General features: G+C 37.4%; 1 protein-coding gene across 1 annotated transcript in view; it reads right to left on the bottom strand.

Annotated features, from left to right (window-relative positions):
• Positions 1-466: 466 nt before the first annotated feature.
• The window catches only part of LOC136872500 (deoxynucleoside kinase-like), a 41,561-nt gene continuing 14,601 nt past the window's right edge, over positions 467-27,426 (bottom strand). The window contains exons 3-6 of the mRNA XM_067146307.2: positions 27,198-27,331; positions 20,358-20,476; positions 20,050-20,204; positions 467-1,170 (exon numbers count right to left, since the gene is read on the bottom strand). Coding sequence (XP_067002408.1) covers positions 1,045-1,170; positions 20,050-20,204; positions 20,358-20,476; positions 27,198-27,331 — 534 coding nt within the window. The 3' untranslated portion in view covers positions 467-1,044. The remainder of the gene's footprint in view (positions 1,171-20,049; positions 20,205-20,357; positions 20,477-27,197; positions 27,332-27,426) is intronic.

Below are 27,426 nucleotides of genomic sequence, written 5' to 3'. Positions count from 1 at the left end.
AGGACATAGCTTTTCACTTCAAGAAATCCCACGTGCACTGGTCGGAATTCAAACCATAGCAGCTTTGATGAGAAGCCAGTGATGATGCTATTTGGCTATAACCCCCCCTCCACCTTACAAAACAGCTCCACTGCCAATTACATTTGAAATGTGAAATAACGTGGAATCCAAACCATGAGGACATAGCTTTTCTCTTCAAGAAATCCCACGTGCACTGGTCGGGATTCAAATCGTAGCAGCTTTGATGAGAAGCCAGTGATGATGCTATTTGGCTATAAACCCCCCTTACAAAACAGCTCCACTACCAATTACATTTCAAATGTGAAATAATGGTACACATACCACAGAAAGTAGCAGATAGATCTCATTCCTATGTTAGTCATGCAGGTTAATAACACAAAATGTATAAAGGAATGGCCAAACCACTTGAAAAAAAAAAGTAAGGATCTAATTTGTCAGTTGTTAGTATTGTCTCTCTAGATACTGCTAGATATTTCTTCTACACATAAGAATGTTGCATAAAAATGTAATTTTGCATAAATACAACAAATAAAACTCAATTTTGCATCATTCTGCTGATTTGAAAAGAAAAAACATTAAACATACGTACTTTTAAGGCCATTGGCCACATTTTGTAGTCATTATCAATGGGAAAATCTGCTGTATCTAGCAACAGCATAATTATTACTGTAAGTGAACTTTGCTACATCCTCTAATTATGGGCAAAGATAATCTACTAGTTGTCAAGGTATGCAGCTGTGATCAAACTGCAAGATGAAACCAAACAAATGAGCAGAACATGTAGGATACCCAATAGTAAGTGAATTATGCTTCTGACTGTAGCAGTAAGGAATCACTGCCCACAGAGTTCCTCACAAAGTTGTAATAAAGAAACAACGTTCTTCTCAAAGTTGTTGGTCCAATATTTTGACACCTTAAAATAATATCAAATAGTAATGATGACAATGAAGTACTAATTTCTTTTCCATCATTCAATTAACAAAAATCTCCAGAAAAACTGGTAGAATGCGATCTTAAATAAGCTTAATGAACAATACTAGTTACTTCTTGCTCAGCCCTATGAAGATTGTGGTGTAGAATCCGAGATTCGATCTTGCAGTATTCGTCCTTCATTTCGTTTTGACTTTTATTAGCATCCAGTATCAAAACCTTTAAAGAAGAAAATATTGTTATTCATATCTAGTAGGACAATAATATTTCAGGTAAGTCAAAATGAATAGTGTAATATTACAAATTTCTGGAGGAAAAAGATGTTTAAAAAACTACTGATGTAAAAGAATTAATGAGCCTTGAACATTTCAAACAATGATTTATTTCTTTTCTGACAATAACCACAACAGCATGATGATTTCTTAGCCAAACCTTTACAAACCAAATCTCAAATAAATACAACCAACATTTTAAACTGGTACAGAAGGAATTTCAAGAAAGTGTGCTGAATGCAAAGAGTAGAAAGGAAATAAAACACTCCATAAAATCCTTAACAACAGCAACAACAACAACAACAACAACAACAACAACAACAACAATAGCTATAATGGGACTAAGCTTAGTCTCATCACACTCCCACATTAATTATTATTTTTTGGTTGCTTTAAGCGTAATTTGAAATTTGTGTCCCAACTTTGATTGATTAAGTAATTAATTAATTAATTATTCGCCTAATGGCATTCTCTAGCTTCCCCTATGATACTGTAATTTCTGCTCCTTGTGAGTCTGAAGTTACTTCTACTTTCCTACACTGAACGCTCTTACATGATATAGTGCATTACTTGTATTGTATGGGGATGCACTCTGTAGCCAATCTGTTAACTAGGTGATTTTGGGGTCACGTGATTTGATTCTCGTCAATGACCATGATAATTGCCAATATTCAGATGCTTATTGCTCACTATACAAGCTGGATGTATTTTAGAATAACAACGCTGGATTTGAAAGTATTCTAGGAGCACATGGATGGGGTCCACGAAACCCAGAAGGAACTAGACTACTTGACCTCTGCCTGAGGAACAACTTTATAATAGGGAACTCATGGTATCAAAAACAAAAAAGCCATAAGGTCACAAGATATGGATGGGATGGAAAAAGTGAATCTCTTATAGATTACTTTTTGATCGAGAAACAACTACAAAATAGATGTAAAAGTGATTCCTAGTGTCTCCCTGGAAAGTGATCATAGACTCCTCATTGGATACTTAAAGTTTAACAAGTTAAAAGAAGTAAGAACCACACAGGTAAAGAAACTCAAGACCTGGAAGCTGAAGGGCAATGATAGAATAATAGAGTTCCAAGAAAACATCAAAACAGTGATACCAAAGACAGATGAAAGAACAGTTGAGGAGGAATGGAGGGATCTGAAAGAAAATCTAGTAATGATAACTGAGAAGGTTTGTGGACGAACCAGTGGCACAAGAAGATGGAAGGAAACTCCATGGTGGAATGACAGAACAAGAACTGCTGTCCTGAACAAGAACAACATGTTCAGAAAATATTTCAAGAACCGGACTGATCATAATAAGGAACTATACAGGGTTGCTAAAAAACAAGCAAACAAAGTTGTTACAGAAGAACGAGAGAAGTGGATGAACAAGTGGAGTGATGAAATGAAAGAGGATGTTAATGGTAATAAGAAAATGTTATATGGGATGATGAAAAATAGAAAAAGAGATAAAGAACACTCCAAATACCTAAGAGATGATAATGAAAATCTGATCACTGAAGATGAGAAGATCAGAGACTTGGAGGACTTACTTTGATGAATTACTAAATGTGAATTGCATGCAGCCTACACAAAAAGACAGTACTGGTACTACCTCCTGTAAGTCTGCCTCTGACAACAGGTTAGAATTAACATGGAATGATGTCGAATATGCCTGGAAATACATCGAAACTGGAAAATCAGCATGGGCTGATGAAATTAATGGAGAAATGATCAAGGCAATGGGCATTTCTGGAAAACATTGGATCTACAGACTCTTTCGTAAGATCTGGAAAGAAGGGGACATACCAGTCGATTGGAAAATAGGCATCATAATTCCAATCTTCAAGAAAGGAGACAGAAAGAAATGTTCCAACTATAGAGGCATCACTTTAACATCTCAAGTTGGTAAACTTTATGAAAGAATTATAGAGCGTAAAATCAGACCCCTTATAGAAGAGAACCTCTTCGAAGAACAGTATGGATTCAGGAAGGGGAGATCAACAACTGATTTAATCTTTACAGTCCGTCAGTTAATGGAAAAATACTATGAACACAACCGAGATTTGTGGTTAGCCTTTCTGGATATCAAGAAAGCATTTGATGCAGTGAATAGAGAGAAGGTGTAGGAAGCACTGAAGAAAATTGGAATACAGGATGACATGATACACTGGATCAAGAATTTGTATGAAGATACCCGAAGTAAAGTCAAAACACCTGTAGGAATGACTGAAACCTTTGATATAAAATCTGGGTTAAGACAGGGTGGTGTTCTGTCTCCTCTTCTTTTCATCACTGTGATGAACGAGATTCAGAGAAAAGTTCACCAAACCATTGGAGGTAAGAAAATGAAAGTTATATTGTTCGCGGATGATATATGCTTGTGGGGAGACTCTAAAGAAGATCTTCAAGGACAAATAAACTCCTGGGCAGAATCTGCTAAAGAATATGGACTTATCTTCAGCCAAGAGAAAAGTGAGGTTATGGTCATGAAGAGATACGGGCAACCAATGGGACACACTGAAATGGAGGGGAAACAGCTACAGATGAATGATCAATTCAAATATCTTGGAAGTGTTATCTCTGATACTGGTTCTATAGATAAGGAAATTTCCCACAGAATTCAGGCAGGTAGCAACTTTTACAAAATAGTTAAAGACATAATATGGAACAAGAAAATACCAACAAAATGTAAGAGTCATACATGAAACTTATTACGTACCAATCCTGACCTATGGTTGCGAAACATGGACGATGAGAAACAAAGATGTTAGTAGAATCCAGGCAGCAGAAATGAAATTTGTCCGTAGCATGATCGGCAAAACACGGAGGGACAGACTCCGTAATGAGGAAATCCGCAAGCAGGCTCAAGTTGTAAGACTGCAGGACAAAATGACAGTACAGCGACTGAGATGGTATGGACATATGCGACGCATGGGTGATAACAGATTACCAAAAAAATGTACGATCTAAAACTTGAAGACAAAAGACCAAGAGGGCGACCAAGACTCAGGTACAAGGACATGGTGAAGATTGACATTCAACAGAGAGGACATACTTTGGAAAGCATTGAAGAAGGAGAGAAGTTCAGGGACCGCAACTGGTGGAGAAGCCTCGTTTGCCGACCCATCGCTTAAGATGGAACGACGTGGGATATGTATGTATGTATGTATGTATGTATGTAGGTATGTATGTATGTATGTATGTATGTATGTATGTATGTATGTATGTAACGCTTCTTGACCCTACTCTTGGTCCATGGAAAGTTGTTGGGTCATTACTGACCTGGATATGTGAGCTGTTACAGCTCTTTAATTTTTTTATACTGGCAGCAATCTACTAGATTTTAGCAACTATTTTGGATATGGATTTTACTCGCGTGGGTCAAATTCTATGGACCAGTTACGTCGTAATGTAACCATCTTATTTCTGGTGAATTCTTCTTATCTTGAAAACTGTAAATTCTACCTTTATATGAGATATGCTTGGCATGGTCAATTCTGCCTTCCAGGTATTTTATCTATAAAAGCTAACATGGTGGAAGGTAATGCCTCTTTTGCTTATTGGGATCCTAGTTGAATACAATTGCAAATTTGATAACGTTTGAGAAGTTGTACTTGACTACATATTCCTTGATTGAATTTTTTGCCTATTCCATCCCTCACCGAGTAATTTCAACTTGCGTGGTTTTATTATCGAGTTTAAGGTAATTACTATGTATATCTAAACTATTTACGTCTGTTCATATCGGTCATATTTTGATTATATTTTATTTCATTATTTAATCCTTTGCTGCTGATTTTAATAATTGTATATTATTTCTTTAATTTCATTGGGCAATTTCCTGTTTGATGGAATTTCATTTCTCATATTTATTGCTCATTATGAAACACACTACAATTGTGAATTGGATTTACCTGTACTACTTATCCTTGATTACCCAGCCTTCTATAGGTTATTATTTTAATATTGTGGATTTTAATTTCCTAGAACACTGTTATGCTAACTGAAATTGTAACCTTGTAAACTCAAGTTCTATTTGTTGTTTCACCTAGGTTTGCCCCATGCACATTTATCTTTCGTTTCCTTTCCTTCGAAATATGTGCATCGCTACGCTGGTTAAATTTATGATTTTAATATTTACTTGGTATTATTTTAGATTATATGCAAGACCGATCAGTGTGTAATTCCTTGTCGATTATTCTTGTTTTTCAGCCCAGTGTGCACTGAACATTTCTGTTTCCATGTCATACCCTTGGTTGAATATATATTATGTATATGTGTGTTCTACAAAAATAAAAAGGGATTGTTATTTAGTAAAGTTGGTTTAATCCAAGTAGTTTAGTGCAGTATCTCGTCGACATTCTTTCGAATTTTGGTATTAGATTTAATCCGCTTTCTGGAGGGTCCTGGATTTTCCACGTTGTACTGAATTATCTCTTTGTATTGACGCAAGAGAGATGAATAAACGTACTTGTGCTGACCAGTTAAAATCGCAGACAATTGAAGGGTTAATTCAAGGTTTCCAGGGTAAAATATGGTTTTCATCTGTTGATTTAAGAAGCAGTTTTTAGCAGATTCCTTTGAGAGTAGAGGACAGGCCTCTTACAGCATTTAGTTATAAGTACAGCTTGTATCAGTTTCAGCGCGTTCTCTACGGGACAAAGACAAGTTCTGAAGCTGTAATTAGAACATTAGATATTGCATTAGATGATGACACAGGGAATTTCGCCAAGGTTTATATTGATGATCTGGCTGGAGTTTTATATCAAGGACCTTATTGTATACATAAGAAACTAGGACCTTGTGCTTATAAATTAGCTGACGGCAACAGCGTTTTACTGGGATCGTACAACATTAGGAGTTTACGTAAATATATTACAAGTCTGGTGGATTTTCCGTAGATGGGATATACGTCAGGCCAGGCCACTCTTATCTCCTATATAATGTACCTGTCGCGGGGAGTCCAGTGCCGTGGAGTTTCCCTAGTTTTGTTTTGCTGTCTAGACTGTGTGTGTGTGTGTACAATTGACACGAGTTCATTACCGAGGTAACGTCTGTTCTCTTTATGTAATGCCATGTATGCGTAATATAGAATTTGATGTACTATAACGAGGATCATTAATATTGGAGATTAAGTTTTGTAAATTCACCGTAGACTATATGAAGTCATCCTAAAGACTTGCAATAATTTTACCCTAGGCTAAAACCATGTGTATGGGTTAACGTGTGTGAAGTGATAGTCGTACAGCAAGAACGTATAAAACACTTGAAACAGTAATATGGTGTATTTTGTTTCTGATAATTTTGTACAGGTGTAAAATGAATTGTCAAGTGTTACATATACTGGATTCAGGAAATCAGCAAGATATGGTGAACATTTCAGAAAGCGAGACATCAGAAGCTCGCTAAGATATATAATGTGCTTTTTTTAGGAAATTTTTAAGTGTTAAATATTATCTGTTGTAATTAAGTTGTATGTGGAATCATCAAGATGACGAACAGTTGGTCGTAGAAGAGACCAAGATGTAATTTTGTAAAATATTGTTTCATATGTTATGTTGTACAATGAGGGAATGTGGAGCTGCTTTTAAAAACAAGTGAAACATAAGTGACAGAGTGTAGGTGTGAGCCCTCAACGGAAGTGCCACTTGTTTCCGGCTCAGAGGGGTGAATGTGATGTTTGGCACATCACAGCATGTACTAAATTATCAAACCATGTAATTAATTGAAAAGATGTATATATATTTAATCACTGGTAGGACATTTTAAAATTGTATATATATAGGGTTTTAATCATCCATTTCCATCATTTTATTTCTTTGTATCACGGCTATAACATATTCTGAACGAACGACTTATTGAGTAAAGTATTTCAACATCATTCGTATTAATAGCTTGCAGTAAATTTTCCAATAGCCAAAATCAGGTGACCGGAGCCAGCAGGCTAATTTCAGCCCATTACCAGGAAATGTGCATCATCAAGCTTACGAGAGACCTTACCCTCTCCACACTCTGAGGAGACAGTTAAAACCTTGTTAACGCCTACTTTTCGAAGTTCGCTTCCTGACGCTTTGATTCTGCGGGACAGTTCAACCTAGGTGAATGGACGTAATGAAGCAACATGATGGATTCATAGCAATGGACAGGAAAAGGGATAGCACATGAGATCTTACTGGACCATGTGGTATAGTTGATGGAGGGAGACTTTGGAACCTATATCAAATCAAATCAAAATCTCTTTATTTGCAAATGAGGTGTCTACCTCGGTGGCAAATGGTACACTAAAATATATTATTGTCAAGCACTAAATATTAAATTAACAAGAGAATAAAATTTTCCTATAATACAAAATTATATAATTTACGCTAACAAATTTTTCTATTAAACACACAGCTCATCCTTAATAAATTTACATTGTTTACAAAATTCTACTTATAATATCTCCTGTACTACTTACAAATATAGTCAACTGATATACAGTATGTGGAATTACTTCAAATGATACCGTACAACTGGTATAAGATTAAAATTTACATTGCATTTATTTACTTTTTCTTTTCTTTACCCATTCTGGAACCTAAGTAGCATAACGACCTGCTGCGTCTTAACCAGAGCCCCATTTACCACCACTTTTCAGAGTTCCTGAAGGGCCTTCACAGCTACCGTAGCGGTCCCAGGGCCCTCGAAGTCCCCACTGTACTTTACCCCTAAAGGCAGTCCCCTACTTTGGCTGTCCAAACTTCTTAGACCAGGGGATGGAATTAATTTATTCACACACATTTTTTATTTACATTAACCTGCACTGGTCGAATGCCCTCTAACATTTCATTTATTTTCTCTGTTGCTGTTTATTCTCTTCTTGAATATCTGTACAGATTTTGGAAAAGGATCAAACACTACTCCTGGTAAACTGTTCCACTCCTTCACACCCTTCCCAATGAATGAAAATTTACCCCAATCGCTTCGGCTAAAATTCCTCCTAATTTTATATTTGTGGTCAGTCCTGCCAATATAATTATTTTCCAACTGAAGCCTCTCACGGATATCTCCCCATGCTGCTTCTCCTGTATAGGCTCTATATAATCCTATAAGTCTAGTTTTCCCCCTTCTCTTACTTAAAGTTTCCCACCCTAGTTCCTTTAACATTTCTGATACACTACTCTTTCTCCTGAAATCCCCTGTTACAAATCTTGCTGCTTTCCTCTGCACACTATCTGTTTCTTTTATTAGGTATTCTTGGTGAGGATCCCAAACACTGTTTGCATATTCCAATAATGGACAAACCATACTTAAGTAACTTTTCTCTTTTAATTCTTTGTTGCATCCTTTAAGTAGCCTCATTATGACATGTAACGATCTGTATGCTTTCCCAACAATGTCATCCACATGACCCTTCCAGTGCAAATTACTTTCAAATCTTACACCTAAGTATCTGCACTTGCCATCTTTTGGAATAACTACCCCATCCAAAGTATATTCAAATTCAGTTTTAAACTCCTGTTTGTAAATGTTGTACCAGTTGATTTGCCTCCATTAACCTTCATGTTATTCTCTTCAACCCATTGTTGGATACTCTCAAGGTCCCTTTGTAATTCTGAACAATCCTCAATGGTATTTATTTCCCTATAAACAATTATGTCATCTGCATACAATCTTATTTTTGATGTTATATTGTTCCCTAAATCATTTACGTATATTAAGAAAAGTAACGGACCGTTTATACTACCCTGTGCAATTCCCTTCCAAACTTTCTCTTCCTGCGATACGTTAATTCGTACTTTGACTTTCTGAACCCTTGAATTTAGAAATGTTTTTACCCAATGTGTAACCCTTACGTCCAATCCTATTCCCTTCAATTTCTTTAATAATATTCCATGTTCCACTCTATAAAGGCTTTGGAAAGATCTATGGCTATGCAATCTAACTGGCCTCCTGAATCCAATTGATCTGATATGTCTTGCTGAAATCCCACCAGTTGTGCCTCACAAGAAAATTTCTTTCTAAATCCATACTGGCTCCTCATGAACCAATTTTTATCATCACATATCCCTCTGATGTACTTTGATATTAAACTCTCCAGTATTTTACAAACTATACTGGTCAGGCTGATTGGTCTGTAGTTCTCCAGATTCCTTTTATCACCCTTTCCTTTATAAATTGGTATTATTATAGATTCCTTCCATTCCTTTGGTATTACACTATTATTTATGACATAGTCAAAGAGAAATTTTAAATAAGGCACTATGTACCACCCCATTGTCTTTAATAACTCCCCAGTAATTTGATCACTTCCTGCTGCTTTTCCTTGCTGAAGCAGTTGGATTTCTCTGAAAATATCTTCATTTGTGAATGAGAAGCTTCTTGTTTCCCTCTGTCTCTCTCCCTCTCTATTTCGGTTTCCAACTCCTGACAATCATCTACTGAATCTCTGAATTCCCTACTAAAGAGGTTTGCTTTCTCAGTATCTGTTAAATAGTGTTCACCCCCTTCTCCCACCATTGTAGGAATTTGGATTCCTTTTCCTTTTTTGATTCCTGATATATGAATACAGCTTTTTCCATTTCCCTTTGTGGTCATTATGCTCTTGAAGAATGCCATTCATATAATTCTCTTTTGCTTCCTTTTTCACACTATTCTGTTCCCTCATTAGCTGTTTTCTACTTTCTCTACTCTCCCTACCTTCTTTGATTTTCCTGTTTACTATTCCACATTTTAATTTTCTTATTTCCCTTGTATAATAAACAGGGTCTGAGGTCATTTTATTCTTAACAGGTACAAATCTCTTCTCTCCTTCCCAAACAATTCCTCTGAATTTAGCCCAAAGTGTATCCACATTACTCCCTTCACTTATCCAACAACTGAATTGTGATTTAAGGTAAGTCCCAAATTCATCAACTTTAGTTTTTCTGTACAATTTCTTGTCTTGTGTGACCCTCTTATTAAGCCTTTTTGGTACCAGTCCTACATCCATTATTACAGCCTATTCCTTCAATTACCTCAGTTTTATCAACAATTTCCCATGGTTTAACCAAGAATACATCTAGTAAGTTATTGAGACGAGTCGGTTCTTGTACTACTTGTGTAAATCCTCCCTCCCAAATTAACTTATTTGCCAGTTTCTGTTCATGGGCTTCACTTGCAGCTCTATTCCATTCAACCTCAGGCAAGTTTAGATTTCCCCCAATTATTACCGCATCATTATTATTGTTTTTATGAGTATAATCTATTATTTTCTTAAATATTTCCATGTCTCTTTCCTCTCTTCCAGGCCTGTATGTTCCTATAATTCCCACCTCCTTCATATTATCACAAATTAATTTTATCCCTAATATTTCATCCCTTTCATCGGTAAACCATTCATGTGAACAAGTTTCCTTCACCAGAATAAACACCCCCCTCCCTTTTTATCTCCCTGGTCTCTACGATAGACTGTGTACCCTTCTGGAAATACTTCTCTATTACCCACCCCTTCTCTCAACCACGATTCCACTCCTATCACCACGTCAGTCTCATAAGATTCCATCAATGTACCAAATTTTAATTGTTTATTTACTACACTCTGACAGTTTACCAAGGGCAATCTCAGACCCCCCTCCTCCCTAAAACTTGACTGTTGCAATTGGGTAACTTGAAATTCCTTACTTTTCTGAGTTTCATTTTCTAGTTGGCTGAGCCAGCTTGAAGTACAGCTGGCTCTTTCTACTAGTTTTCCTGGTCAGTATTATAACTCAAGGGAGTTGCCTTTTTTACAGTACATATCTTATGATTAATACAATCTAGAACAATATTCGCTATCTTTCGTTTACCTGAATTGTTTAGATGAAGGCCATGCTTTGTGTAACAGTGTCTCTCGAAACTGCTGCTATCAATTACCTTTGTATTACAAAAATGTTTACAAATTTTAAACGTATCTGTATTGAATTTCTCCACTTCAATGTTCACACACGAGTCTCTAATCAAATCATGCCTGTGGGGCACGTTCACTACAAAGATGTTAGTGTGAGTCAGCTTACCTAGTGTACATTTAAGTTCAGAAATAACATTCTTAGCGTCGTCGTGAGCTACATCGTTCGTCTCGCCGATGATCACTACTGCATCACGACTTCCGAGATTTCTTGCCGCCTGCTCCGTGTTTTCCAATACCTTCTTCATTGGGGCCCCAGGACAGATGACTGCCGATGCTGCAATATCTTCATTGACCATTTTCTCCGCAATTCCCCTCACCTGGCTATTACCACATATAAGAATGTTCGACACTTTCGCCGGTGCACTGTGTGGGATTTTAGGCCTAACTTTGCCGCTTCTCGTAACGGATTTTGCGCTATACATTTGACTGCTTCCTATACAGATACCTTGCGTATCGCTTACTTCCCTCAGGGCTGAAAATCTATTTTTGGTGTCAATTACAAAGTTGTCCTTATTTAACTGTACACTCTTCCTCCTAGAATCTGAAGCAACTTGACACCACGCGCTATAATTCACAGAGCCACCTGTGTTCTGAGTGTTTACTGGTACCAGTACTTTCGATTCCAGTAAACGTACCTTCTCCTTTAAAATCTCATTCTCCGCTTTTAATGCTTGTAAATCCTGTTGCAATAAAGAGAGAATTACAAGTACATTATCATTACCTCCATATATACTTCGATGACAAGAGCTGGAAAAGATACTCTTACTTACAAATACTTAGGACAATTCTAATCTATCATCGGAGGAGGGCTGTACATCTTGACATCGGAGAAGATCTTAACTTAGTTCACTTCACATCTGAGTAGTGTACTACTCAAAATTTACTCTCATTGAGACCTGTTATCTCAATGACGAGAGTTAAAGTCAACGGGTGACCGATTTTGACTGGTATAGGGCAGGAGAGATTTTGTTATGAATTTAGTTACGCTACTGTTCTGTAATATGGAAGAATACAAGTGTATTCTCTCCATGAACGTAACCCATGGTGGTTTTGCATTTTTTTTAAAAAAGACTCATTACTACTTTATGTAAGGAGTACAGTAGGAAGTGTTAAAGTCAGGAAAGTCGTCGTACAGCTAGTGTACTATGCACAAAGCAGAAGTAGGACTGGAATCCACAACAAGAGATGACGCCACCTCTATGAGAGGTCCATCAAACATCAGCTGCTACATAAATTGTATCCAGATAACAGAGTCTACAAATGGTAAGCTAATGGCATAAATTGCTGCAAGTCTTCACATAACAGTTCATTTTCTTAGAGTTAATTTCATTCAATTTTTCTTTTGCTTCCGTAAGTTCAGATTCCGTTAATATGCCGTTACGTCATGTTTTTCCTCCTAATAAATAGCTGTTTTAATTTGTATTTTCTGAAATTATTATTATTGATACTTAACTTCCAAGTTAGTGTACTTAATGGTTAGCGTTCCGTCACCCCACCCTTGGGGTTTTTAGAGTCTCATTACGTATTATTATTATTATTATTATTATTATTAATTATCAACTATCATTTTCAAGCCATAAGCTTTAAGACTGGCGCCCATGGGATATTGTTTATGGAGAAATAATGAGATATTATTTATATTAAAATTAAGGTGACCCACCACGTCACTAATTTGTCACACATCTGTGGGCAAGAGTGGGTATGTCACACTGTAACTCTTTTCTATCTACTTTGCTACCATCATAAATGGCACACTGAAGAATACTGGTAGGGTCTTTATAAGACACAGACCAGATGGGGGACTGTTCAGTCAACAACAGGTCAGTGGTAGCAGGAAAACACATTTTGAAATACTCAGCATCCTGATGTTTTCTGTTTATTACAACATCGCTTTTAATAAGAAATTATGTTAATAAAACCACCTTTCCAATACTCAATGTCCTTTATATTTAGGATAAAACCATTTAATTACAAGTAGGACATGTTTCGCTCAATCATAGTGAGCATCATCAGCTATAGATAACATAAACCATGGTGAGTCAGGGCCCTGATCCTGGTATATATAACGAAAGAATGTCTAATATACATTGATAAAATATGAATTTTAACAATTTAAAAATAATCAATAAGATTATATTATGCCTATTAAAACAAATTGATCATTAAAACTGCTTAAAATGTAAAATGGAATGAATGACTTAAAATGTTATTATAGTATGTAGTGATTAGATGTTCGTATAAATCGTTGACCATTATATCTTCGCTCAACTGCAGTGACGATCCCTGACCCGAGAGTCCCACTCACACAGAAACCACAGGAACTTTGTATATTCTCCTTGCTGCCCTAATATGATACTGCACACTTTTAAATCACAGCACAGTAACCATCTGTGTTCACTGTAGTTAAGTTTCTGCAATGCCATAGAAAATTGTGATAGTTTTCACGAAGAGATGTTGAATGGGTGACTGGCACTGAAGCAAATTTATTTCCATTGTGCAGAAGAACACCTCTGAGACTTCTTTTACTGGTATCAATAAATAGACGTCAGTCCTTTGCTTGGTAAATAGTTCCAAGATGACGAATCAAGCCAGGGATATCACAGCGAAACACAAGTTCGTGTTCCTGAACAAAAAACTGCCGGAATTCTTCCTCCCGATTTGTGTAATAATATGAATTTGTCCCAGGAAGTAAAAAATTTCTCTCTTTTAATATTGATCCTAAAAGTTCACTCTTTTCTTTAGTGAAGCCTAGGTCACGCACCAAATCATTTATGTCACACTGATTATAAAGCCGTCGAGTTTTATCCTCAACATCCGGTACAAAGGTATCATCATCACAATCCTCCGCACTTGAAGATGGCGAAGACACACTCTCTTGTAACTGTACTGGTGGTTTTGGGACAGGAATATCCGGTCCATGTGGTATGGAGGTTATGGCAGATGGAAGGCAGGGATACACAATGTGCTTTTTGTTTTTCGTATTGAACCCGGACACTTTACATACACAAAAATGACATTCGTCGAAATGACTTCTTTGTTCCCGCCAAGCCTACGGATTCCGAATGGCATTGACGGCAACAACCCGTTGTACCATTGCCGCAGGTTTTCTACACACGTTCTACACACAATATGGGATGCGAAATTCTTGCCCTGATCACCTAAATTCATGTTGAAATATACCAAGTACAGGCTTTTTATAAATGACGTTATATTTCGCTTATGGCCTTTAATTGTATACTGGCCACATATATAACAGAAAGAGTTGGGATTGTTCACACATTTTCGCCTCTCAACATCACTGCTACTTGCCATTTTAACTCACTTATTCACTCAATCAACTTCAAGTGCATGTTGTAACTTGTAGACAAAGGCGTGATATACGTTCTCAGATTCTCCTCTCAGACTACGGAGAAACACAGTCTTGGTGTTTTGAACTTGTCTGATATTGCGCATGCGCGAACTGCAACTGTTCTAAATGTTCTTCCAGTGTTCCATATTGTTACCTACTGCCCTCCAAAACAGAGCACATACTATATTTTCTCTCAGATATGTCCATACATGCACTCCATACAACCAATCCAAACCTCATTTATAACAACAAAGCTCCATTAGCATAAACATGAGACAGACTTGCGACAAATCTGTATGTGATACAAAACAAGTGGTATTTTTTTTACATAAGGACACTAAATTTAACGTATATCACATACAAATACTTTTGCCGGAAAATCTTCGCAGGCCGGTGTTATTCTTGACTTTTAGTCAAGGCGAAGGCATAATTAAATACTGTATCTTTTCAGTAAGTCTTTCATTGTCCATTCTTTGAATATGGTGATAAAATTTCAGTTGTCTTTTTCTAATAGTTTCTGATATTTTCTGAGAAGTCTGGTATAATTCAGGAGACCTCCTTTTCGTCCATACTCCTCCTATGCATACTGTGCCAAAGATTTTCCTATGGATTTTCCTTTCCTGTTTTTATAAAATTGTAGTTAGTGATCTGCCTCCAATTATCAAGGTTTCTGATGCATATAATGGTTCAGGCTTAATTACACTGTTATAGTGTTTTAATTTAGCATCCCGAGATCCTGATTTTTTGTTGTTGTACCTGTTCCATGTGATTCTACAGCCTTTTTGTAATTTAGAAATTCTCTCCCTCTGTTTGCTTCAAGATTTAATCCAGATGGTTGGATGATTTCCTGTAAGTATTATTTACCTGAAGGATTTTGCCAAACTGAGTTACCAGAGGTTGTTTGTCGAAGTATCGAGGAGATCCTTCTATGTATCGGATTTTCTCATATAAGATAAGGAGTCCAGTTTTAGATGCAATTGCATGAAGTTTTCCAGGGACTGAATTGCTTCTTACCTATTGTTGGGTAGAATTACCACAGGTTCAAAGGCCAAATATTTGATGTGAATTTTATCTTTAACTAGCTTGCCGATATTAATCCCTTTCTTTTCTTTTTCCCAGGTTTGGACTACTTTCTCTAGCACAAGATTGAACAGTAATGGAGATAAGCCATCTCCTTGTCTGACCCCTGTCGTAATATCAAAAGGTTTGGAAATTTCACCTAAGACCCGAACTTTTGAGGAGGTTTCAGTCAGTGTCTGTCTGATCAAATTTCGTTGTTTCCTTATCTACTCTAAACTCTTCCAGCACATCAAAAGTGTCTGTCTATTGAAAGAATCTTTGATGACTGATGTTGGTTCAAGGGGCATAACAGCTAGGTCATCGGCCCCTAACAGTATGAGGTGCAACGAAATGAAACAATAATTATAACTTCAAAATATATCCACTGAGTAAAATATAAAATGAATGTTGATAAAAATATATGACCATGAATCAGTGGATCCAATTCACAATTCCTTCTTTTCTGAGATAATGCTTGTTATAAAAAGGGGTCCAAAGTCCAGGTCACAGTCCCCTCATAATGGTACGAATCACTGGTAAAGAGGAACCACGGTGTTCCTTCTATAGTGGTACTAATCATAGTTAACGTAGACTCATGGTGTTCCTTACATGGTGATACTAATCACAGGTAATGCAGACCCATGGTTAGAGCCCTGCGCATATATACAAAATAATATCCACATCCATACTTCCTTCATCCGCGAATGGCTATCCGCATCCGCAAATGGTTATCTGCGGATATGGTAAATATTTATCTACAGTATATTACACCCAAAATATTGAAACGGATAGATCTGTTAATGTAACACAATAGGCCTGACACCTGGCACCAGAACCCCCCAGTCACAGGTTTATAAGGGATTTTTCTCTTGCGACAACTACCGATGTTTCTTCCTTCGACTAATTGCACGCAGGAGCCAGTTAGGCTTAGGTCAGATTTACGGCTTTATGGTCTCAAGGCTCTTTATGTATCACCATTCTCCCATACCAAAGCCAAGGGTCTCCTAATCACGAGCAAAAATAAAAGTATACCTGAGTGAAAATCAATAATCATCATTATTTAGAAATTATTTAGAATTATTTTGAAATTATCAGCAAAATTATCCGCACTGCCATACAGTTTGAATCCACCAAAACACTAACTTCGCGGATATCCGCATCCATGCAGGGCTCTACTGGTATGTCACACATAATGGCACCACTCTCAGGCAATGCAGACCCATGGTGTTCCTCACGTAATAGTATTAATCACAAGTATTCTCATGGTTGTAATTGCATCATCCCTTGGTTACCCCTTTTAGTAGCCTCTTACAACAGGCAGGGGATACCGTGGCTGTATTCTCCATCTGCCTCCCCTACCAACAGGGGTATCTAAAGAACCACATGGCTTTACAAAATCTACAAAAACGGTCACAGTTTATCTGGTTTTACATATTTGTAAGATGGTTTTGAAATTAAACATTTGTTGTACACATGATCTTCCTTTTAGAAAAACTGCCTGACGTTTACCTATTAAGTGGTCTGTTTGCTTCTCAAGTCTTGTAAGAAGTGCTCTGGTGAGAATTTTGTAGGCAACTGGCAACATTGAAATCCCACTGTAGTTATTGACATCAGATTTATCTCCCTTCTTATGCAAGCGGTGTATTAAGGCACACTTCCACTTATCAGAAACTCTTTCTGTAATCCATATATCTTCACTAATGGTGTGAATTTGCTGAGCTAGGCTATTATCACCTATTTTCCACACTTCAGCTGTTACACCATCCTCTCCTGGTGCTCTATTATCTATTAGTCCACTGTTTATTTGTTTGACTTCTAATGTGGGTGGTTCTGAATCCGTATTAGGTTGTGGTTTGTCAAAAGAAAGGCACTGTAGGGCGGTTCACAATTTAATAGATCTTTATATTAATTCATGAGAAGTTTGCAATTTTCCTCATTATTTGTTTCAAGGGTCCCATCTGGACATTTGAAGCAGAGTAGGTGCCTTATATTTAATACTTCTCTAAATATTTTATAAAAGTTCCATGTATTATTTTTTTGAAATCCTCTTAAATTTTCATTAATCATCTTTTATCGCAATTACATTTTTCCAATCGGATGGTTTTCAAAACACGTTTTTGAATTTTGAGAAATTCATCCCATTTTTGTTTGGTTTTGTGTGAATTTAAATTGTGCCAAGCTTTAATTCTAAGTTCACCGAGCTCGACAGCTGTAGTCGCTTAAGTGCGGCCAGTATCCAGTATTCGGGAGATAGTGGGTTCGAACCCCACTGTCGGCAGCCCTGAAGATGGTTTTCCGTGGTTTCCCATTTTTACACCAGGCAAATTCTGGGGCTGTACCTTAATTGAGGCCACGGCCACTTCCTTCCCACTCCTAGCCCTTTCCTGTCCCATCATCTCCATAAGACCTATCTGTGTCGGTGCAACATAAAGCCAATAGCAAAATAAAAAAATCCAAATTCAAATGCTTTGTCACAAGCCTCATTCCACCATCTATGGTTGGGTTTCCTTGGAGGTAAGCCAATGGTTTGGGAAGCCTCTGTGATATCATCTTTTAGTTCCATCCAATCAGAACGAGTGCGGATGGGGATATTTGCGAGGAAGGTCCCTGTGTTTTATTTAAGAAAGTCTGAATCATTTCTCAAGTATTTTATTGTTCTGGTCTAGGATCATTTAGGTTGAAATTTAACTCTCATTACAGATACATAGTGATCAGACTCTATGATTCCTTTCTTAACCTTGACATTCAGAATTTCCTTTTGATTTTGATTTATTTATTTATTTATTTATTTATTTATTTATTTATTTATTTATTTAAAGGTCTTCTTCTGGGGTATTAGGTTGTGCTGCCTTTGTAAATATGTCAATGTTTCAACTACTTTGCAGTAACTTTTGTAAGAACCTTGAAGAGGAGGAGTAGGGGCAAGGGGGAGGAGCAAATGAGGAGGCAATGTGGTGGGGCTCTGGAGGGCATGGACTACAAGCAGAAGTATTGAGTACATTTCCAATTTTTAAAGCATGAATTTCATATTACAGCGTTTTATTAAAAGTTTTTGGGTCCACCTTATTCAATACCTTACAATTTTGTTGTGTAGATGTAATTACAACATACTGTATTTCATTCAGTACCAGTTTTGATGTTATACTGCATCATCATCAGCTGAACAGAGGTTTTTCTTAGAAAAATTGGCAATCATATTTTATCAACATCAACCCTCATCACATTTAAAATCATATTAATAACAATGAAACTGTGTTAAAAAGTATAGTCAATTAATCCATTGAATCTGTGGACGTAAGAGGCAACTAGCAAAGCTATTACTCAGAATACGAAACACCGAACTATTGACCGGGACCTGTACGTTTTTAAAAAATGCAATAAGAAAATAAAATTTTTGATTTTTCAGAAATCTCATCTTAATTAAGGCTTGGATTTAAGAATTGATCTAAGTGTATATAGCAACATTCTGTAACATCAAGCAAACTTCGTTTTTCTAAGTTCACCAGGATCTCAATGTCATGCTCCATAGTTGTGAATTTATGCTTTAGATAAATTTTACCACTGAGTTTTATAATAACTCATTTCCAAACAATCTGTTTACTATCTTGTATACAGCATTTTATTCAGTTGTGAACCATGCTGAGGTGTAGATTTATGCTTCTCATGTCAATGACTAGCATATTGGCCCATCACTGCTTAGGATGCTCCTTGGATTTCTATCAGGCAATCTTCAGTGTGTAGCCCATTTTTGCTATCATATCAGCTTTTGCTGGCAGCTTACATCCAATCATTGTTGCTGACTGCACCTTTTCTACTGGATCAAAGCATCCAGTTACAATCAGCCATTACAAAATAGTTGAAGGAATGCAGTTACAACCAATTTCAGTCCTTCAAATTAATTTTAAATTCATGACAGAGGTGGGGAATGAACACAGGCAAAATGCATGGGACGTTAATGCTAATCTTAAACCACATACAGCAGCAGAAGATATTTCACACTGCGTGCTATAGTTACTTTTTATTTAGCATATGGCTTTTAGAGCCGGGAGTGTTTGAGAATATGTTCAGCTCGTCTGGAGCAGGTTCTTTTACTTGATGCCCATGGGCAACCTGCACATCAGAGTATGAAATGATGAGGTAGGGAGAGGGTAAAACCAAGTGTCGACACATAGCCTGCTCCTGTTGAATAAAACCACAGGGGGCCTGCTCAAGGCTTAACATCCCCATCACACGGACGAATCACCATCAAGATAGTCATTTGCCCTCATTCCATATGAACAATGTGGAAAGGTTGGAACTGAATCCAGGCTTTTGACATGCAATTAGAAATTGTACACCAACACCTCTTCTATTCTGCTGGTGAATGAAAATTTTTTTGGCCAACCAGCCTCAAACTAACTAACCATGGTGTAAGACTATATAGACCAGATGCCGTAATGATCATGGCCACCAGGTGGGCTTTCATGTTATGAATAATTAAAAATCAGTTCATTATTTAATGGTTTTACTTACAGGTGCAGAACATGTAAAATGTGTTCGGTGGTACAGCCATTCTTCATGTAATTCATGCAGTTTCTGGAGGTACTCCAGCGGTACACAACTTTCTTCTTCACGTGCCCGTGACTTCATGCGTTCATAGACCACTTCTGGTTTGGTACGCAAATAAACTGCAATTATTATAAATATTGTTTTCATGAGTCATTTTAAATATGATGAGAATACTAAATACAGAAAAATACTATGAACAAGTAGAATATGTGTCTCTCTCAGTAAAATAAAGGCATTATGAAAGGTAAGTCTTTAAAATACTGTATGTGTACCTATCAAGTCTCCTCCAACATCCATGTGAGAAGTTATCCATTTGAACCACTCATCCAGAACAGTGAAATCAGCACTAGGCATCACCTTACTACGGTAAAGGTTCTCCACAAAACAGTACCTGAAAAACAGAAATTGGGCAGTAGTGAAAGGAAACTATTGAAAGGAGTTCAAAAGTGTTTACATCACAGGAAGAAACATAACAGATGTGACTCAATCATTTATCTAACACTCATCAGCTGTAGTTATATTTATGTTTTGAAAACCTAAAGAAGGAATATGCCACAGTACCCAGGGAAAAGATAGTACCCATAGTGAGGGATTATGGGCAAGATATTACAGGCAATCAAAATGATTTATAATGACAACTGGGTTGCAGTGAGAATTGAAGTGAAATCTACAGAAGGTGCAGTAAAGCTAATGTAGCGAGCTTGCAGTAGCTATCACATTAGTATTCTGTAAGAAAGAAGCAGTTTTTGGGGCAAAATTATCTTTACATTGTTCTGCTTTTGGACCAACTGTGCTGTCCAGAAGTGAAAGCTGAGTAGATTTTGGATGTCTTTTCTTATTCATAAGTTGGAAGTAACAGACATGAAAGTAGCAAGAATGATTTTTGGTACAAACAGGTGGGAACAACAGCAGGATGAGGAGATACGGCTAATTTAGGAATAAACTCTATGGACTCACCGACTTCGGTGGTATAGTAATGTGAGGTGAATGGAAGACATTACCTAGGAGGATAACGAACTCTGCCAAGGAGAGCAGGAGAAGTAGAGAAACCAAGGCCTTCATGATTTGACTCACTTTTTAATGATATAAGGACAAAAGGTGTGGAGCTAAACAAAGCCACAGAGCAAGTTACAAATACAGGATTTTTTTAGAAAAACTGCATTTATTTTATGTCCCACCAACTACTTTTATGGTTTTTGTAGGTGCCAATGTGCTGGTATTTTGTCCTGCAGGAGGTCATGCTGGTACATTTACCAACACAATGCTGACGTATTTGAGCACCTTCATATACCACTGGACTGAGCCAGGATTGAACCTACTAAGTTGGGCTCAGAAGCACTGTCCAAGGTACTCACCCCTTTCTTAGACTTGTGCGCCTTGCAGCCAGCTGCCATGATTCTGGCCATGCCTCTACATATGCAAAACACAAGCTAACGCATGCCTCTTTCTATTCATACCTGACAGAAGCGTGGAGGCTACTTTCAGTAGAGATATTCCCCTTAAAATCACCAGCAGCTGATACTGTATTATTTTACAACAAAGATGGATATGAAGAAACGAGCATGAGTGCTGGGTTAATGGATCTCTCTCATGTTATATAACAGAGAAGACAGATGATGCCCACTTAAAAAGCTTCACCAAGTGACTTTGAAAAATCTTCATATTGTGACATCCACTATTACTGAGCAAAAGACAGAGGATCTATACCAGTGACCATACGACTAGCTCTGACATAACAAGTTTCTCTCCCATACCTTGTTTCTTCCCCATCCAGAATGGAGATAAGTGACTTGTACAAGAACCCTGATGGGTTTGGAACATTATGAGCCAAGGAACTGCTCTTCTCCTTCAATTGGTATTGGTTGTCCACCTGTTGGAAGTACGATCGAAGACTTAATTTTGTTCGGAGTTGCATTGTTCCTTGATCATACTGCAGACAATCATCCTCTTACACTCAGATTTCATAGTCCTTTGAGGTAGCCATCTAGAAGTAAGGAAATGATTGCTCATACACAAAATCAATATTCTCTTCATTAGACCAGTCCACTATTCTGATAAAAATCAGAAAATACCGGAATCTACTGTACAAAATAAACAGGTACCAGGCATGTGCCTGCTTGCATCTGTGTGCAATATGCCATGCCTTCTGCACACACGAAATATGGACAAGTCTACATACACCTTTATATTTATCCTGCTTTAATCTTATCCTATACATTTTAAATCGAACACTTAAGAATGGCCCCACTCAATGACACTTGACCCCTCATATATGTGCAGCAGAACCTTGATAATTCAAAAAAGTTTAATTCAAAATCTTGCCTAATTCGAGGAAGGTCTCGTTCCCGAAAACATGAGGTACGGCTTTACATGTTATTTAAATCGTTTAATTCAAAATACGGATAATTCGTAATTTGAAGAACAATGTCAGCCCCTTGATCAAAATTCAGACTTTTCATTCAAAACTGCTTTTACATTTAAAAAAATAGTATTTTACAGGGTAATTTAAATTCAAAATTTCTCCGCATCATGAAAGAACGTGTCTCCCAGAATATGCAGGGGTAGCTTTCCACACTTTCACTCACTTTGGTGTGTCTACAGTGTGCTTCATATTTGCTAAGTTCAAGTAAAATTGTAATTCTTTTAAGCAGAATCCGCGAACACTGGCAATGCCGACAATTGGCTAAAAAGTGTGGCTAATATAATCAATTCGTACGCACCGAACAATATTGTCAATGCCGATGAAACTGCATTGTTTTGTTTTTTAACGCCAAGCTCAAACGGACTTATGATTTTAAAGGAGAGAAGTGTCAGCAGGGAAATAGTACAAGGGTGGGGGTCACTGTAATGTGCTGCAATGCACACGGAAGCGAGAGACTTCCCTTGTCGTATGCAAGTTCGATAAGCCACGATGTTTTAAGGGGGTCGGGCATTTTCTATGCAAGTTCAAGGCATCTAAAAATGCAAACAGTACAGTAATCCAAGAGATAAAGCATCTGCACTGGAGAGCCAGAATAATTCATTCTCGTCTTTGAATCATGTTTTTTTTCTTTTGTTGCGGGAGGTTACGTTTGCCAGTGTTTTATCCAGGTGCATTATTTGAATAATGTAAACGGACCTTGTTGGATACATTTTGGAAATAGTGTTTTCCATGGTATTTGAAAGGTTTAAACTCAGAATCAAGGCAATTGCATGCATTAATGGGTCTTAGAACACTTCGTTACGTGGCAAGGGTTGGAATTTCTGAATTACGAGAGAAGTGCCATGGCAGGGAAATTGTACAAGTATAGACTCACTGTACTGTGTTGTAATGCAGAAGGAAGTGAGAGGCTTTCTCCACTCATCATACGAAAGTTTTAAGGACATCAGGTACTTTGCATGCAAGTACAGGACATCTAAAATGCATACAGTACAGTAATCCAATGAATAAAGCACTTGCAGGGGATGGTTAGTATAGATTTCTCGTCTCTGAATCAATTTTTTTTTTTTTTTTTCATAGCGTGAGGTTATGTTTGCCAGTGAATTATCCAAGTGCATTATCTGAATACTCTAAATGCACCTTGTTGGATGCGCACATTTTGGAAATAGTTTTTTTTTCCATGGCATTTGAAAGGTTTGAACTGTGAATCAAGGTTAATTGCATGCAATAATGGGTCTTAGAATATTTTGTGACGCCGCAAGGGTTGGCATTTTTGAATTACGAGTTGGTGGCTAATTCGAAATCACGTAATTCGAAGTCCAATTTTTGCGTCCCAATGACTTCGAATTAACAAGATTTTACTGTACTTGAATATTAGAAACAAGCTTGCTGGGAGCTGAGATGAAAAAGATATAGAAGAACTGGAACAATGCTTGATGATGAGAACCCTCAAAGTGTACACAACAGTGCATAAATATTTGTTTGTGTCTCATCTTTCTGTTCCCTCACTGACCTGTCATTATGTTTTTCCTACTATGAGTTTTCCTTTTCATGTTCTTATCATTCCATGTGTTACTTGATTTTCTATTTATTTGTTCCTTTCCATTCATTCCACTGACTAACTATTGTTAACTGATAAATGCTCTGTCTATTCTGCTGCCACTCGCCTGGTCTAGATGGCATTACAGCCAATATTTGCAGTCTGCCAGTATGGTAGGCCTACTCTTCCTTGCTGACAAAATCTCGTTAGAGCTTGAAGGCAACATACGCCTACAAAATCCCTAAGACGACTTGGACAAGAAGCCGGGATTTCGAAGACTGTGATCATATACAAGTATGAAGGATGAGTTCTCCACCTAATCAATATTTTACATAGTGTCAATATTATTTACATAAAACGACAGTACCGGTTTCGACCCGTAAATAGGTCATCTTCAGCTGCTAGAGAACCTACTTAATAGCGACTGTAAAGAATAAATACTACTAAAATTAAAATTAAACAAGGATGCCATTAAATAAACATGATACCACTATTCTAAAATTAATGTTAAGATATATACATATGGTACAGTTTTGGGGTTAAGGGGCTATTTTCAAAAATAAAATAAAAATAAAATAAAATAAAACAAAAATAACAAAAATTAATAGATTATAGTATTGTGATCATAAGCGTGTACATTTTTGTAATTGGATGTTGCAAAATGTTCATGATGAAATAATTTATCCTCGCTTAATATTTTTCTCTGACAAAGCATGGCTCCATTTACACGGGTATGTTTCAATGCAAAATAACATATTGTAGTACAGAAAACCCCCATCGCATATACAAAGTTCCTCTACAAGATGAACGGATCAGAGTATGGTGCGCAGTAAATGGATATAGAATTATGGGACCTATCTTTTTTCAGGGCACAATTAATGCACGAAGATATAGGGACAACATACTCAAATAATTTTTTAATGAACTTACTGACACCGACTGTCGAAATTGATATTTTCAGCAAGATTCTGCTACTGCGCATACAGCTAATTACACATCCAGAGAAAAATAGCCTCAATTATGGCAGACAAACTTCTAAGTGTGAATCGGAGTTTGCTAAGGTGATGCCAGAAATGTGTGGGAGCAGGAGGAGAACATTTTCAACATCTCCTGTCATAAGGTACAAGCTTATTTTCTTAATTCTTAATTACTAATTTTTAAATTCTTATTTTCTTAATTTTAATTGTCATCCCAGGTCATTCACAGATAAAGCGAGCGAAGTTCTGTCCTTGTTGCTGTGCCACAGAGCGGGGAGTGACGAGTCAATGGGAGGCAGGTTAAGCTGGGCGCACCTGCTGGCCAACCGATGAGAGAAACTCACTATATTCTGAATTTGTACAAATACTAACTTCAGGATCAGATCAATGCATGGACAGTAACAGCTAAAGGGTAGGAACTTGCGTCGCTGGCATCTTTCCACAAAAAGTCGTCTTAACTACCGTCCACTGAATTTGAAATTCCACATTTCTTAAAGCTTTTGGACACTAGATCGTTGGGAATGCGTGCCCATGCGCTCTAGATCCAGCTGCATATTAGTCCCTCTTCAGGCCTCTTCACTCGTCTGGTTGGTGTTAACGCGTGATCACCATCGGACATCCATTTGGTGTACAACTGTTTCATTGTAGTTTTGAAAGGCTGGTTCATGCACACGTCCAATGGCTGCAGAATGGAAGCGAGTCCTCGGGAATTATCGCAAGATCGGTTTTTCCTTTCCTCATCATATCTTTTCCGGCACGAGTTGTATGTCCTCGGTAATTTTCTAACACAAGCATGTTTTGTTTTTTGTAACAAAGCTCCCAGGCGACATTGCCAAATGCACTTCACCTACTTCTCAACTAATGCACTGTCCATCCAGCCAGACTCGTGTTCTAACAATAACACCGGACGGCAAGTTTCCTTTCGGAAGTGTTTTCGTTTTCAGAACCACACATGGAGGGAGTTTAGTTCCATCCGCTGATACGCAGAATATTACTGTGCATCGTTGCTTTTTGTTACCACCTGTTCTGATGGTTACACTTTTAGAATCCTTTGTATCAACTGTATTTTCCAACGGCATTTCAAAACAGACAGGTGTCTGGTCAGCATTCCCAATTTGCGACAGCAAATAATAAGTTTGCTTCCTCAAATGAATAATGTGACGCTGAAAGGCCATTAATTTTTCTTCATATGCCCCAGGGAGACGTTGTGAAACAGACATACGTTTCTGAATGCACAAACCCTTCCTCCGGTAGAAGTTTCGGATCCATCCATGGCTTGCAGTAAAACCCTGTGTTTTGAGTTCTTCTGAGATCGCTAGTGCTTTCAATTGACACATTTCGCTAGAAACACTATATCCTAACTCACATTCTTCTATCACAAATTTTTGGAGTCGTTCTTCAATTTCCGGAAACACTGCACTCCGTCCGCGGTACGCTCTCAATCATCATTACTTTTTCGAAGTTTTTTTCTTATTCTTCTGCCAATCATGAATACACGATTCATCAATATCGTACTTTCTGCCAGCGGCACGATTTCCGTATATTTCAGCTTCGCTTACAACTTTAAGTTTCTCACGCACAGTAAATGACCACAGACACCATTTTGAATCCATCGCTTACTATCGAGACAGCACTTTCACGGGACAGATACGGAACTCGAATGTGTGCGAGGTAGACTTCCATAACCAACAGTCTCGACTCTCGCAAAGTACAATCTCCCGTGAGATCAGCTATTCGTCCACCCAGCATGCCAGCAACACTTGTGAAACAAATGACAATCGAGCATCCGCAGCAGCGGCTTTCATATTTACCCATATTCTTTGATATACCGTAGTTCATTACCTTACATTTCGCGTTTACATGCCACTGTAACCGTATTCAGAAAAAATTGATCTTGTTTTCTAGAACAGAACTAAAACACAATAAGACCTGAATGTCCGTTTACATGTGGTATATTGAGTACGGTAACTGTATTAAAATCTATTTCAATACCCCATGTAAACACAGGAAATATTTATGAGAATGAACGGCTTGAATGCAACCCGCACCCAAGATTTAGAACCAATATTTTGGGAAAAAAGTGCGGGTGGCATTCGGGATTATACAGTATGTATGTACTAACCTATCAACAGGGGTAAATGAGCTAGCATATAATATCTGTCATCCAGATATTTACCTGGCGCTAAATATTGACCGCTCCATCAGCTTGACAGGATGTGAAGACCGACGAGTATGCAGGTCTGTCATTGTTAACTGGACATAGGTTTGAAATGTCAGGGCCCATTTAGTTGGATCTTCATACAGCAATGCCTAGAAATTCAAGGTATGAATTAACATTTTCTTACTGTTTCTTTACAAGAAGAAAACAAAATATTCTCTGCAGCACACAATTTTGCAATATCACA

This window comes from Anabrus simplex, chromosome 4, assembly GCF_040414725.1.
Source record: "Anabrus simplex isolate iqAnaSimp1 chromosome 4, ASM4041472v1, whole genome shotgun sequence".
Taxonomy (NCBI): domain Eukaryota; kingdom Metazoa; phylum Arthropoda; class Insecta; order Orthoptera; family Tettigoniidae; genus Anabrus; species Anabrus simplex.
This window is presented reverse-complemented; position numbering and strand designations above follow the sequence as displayed.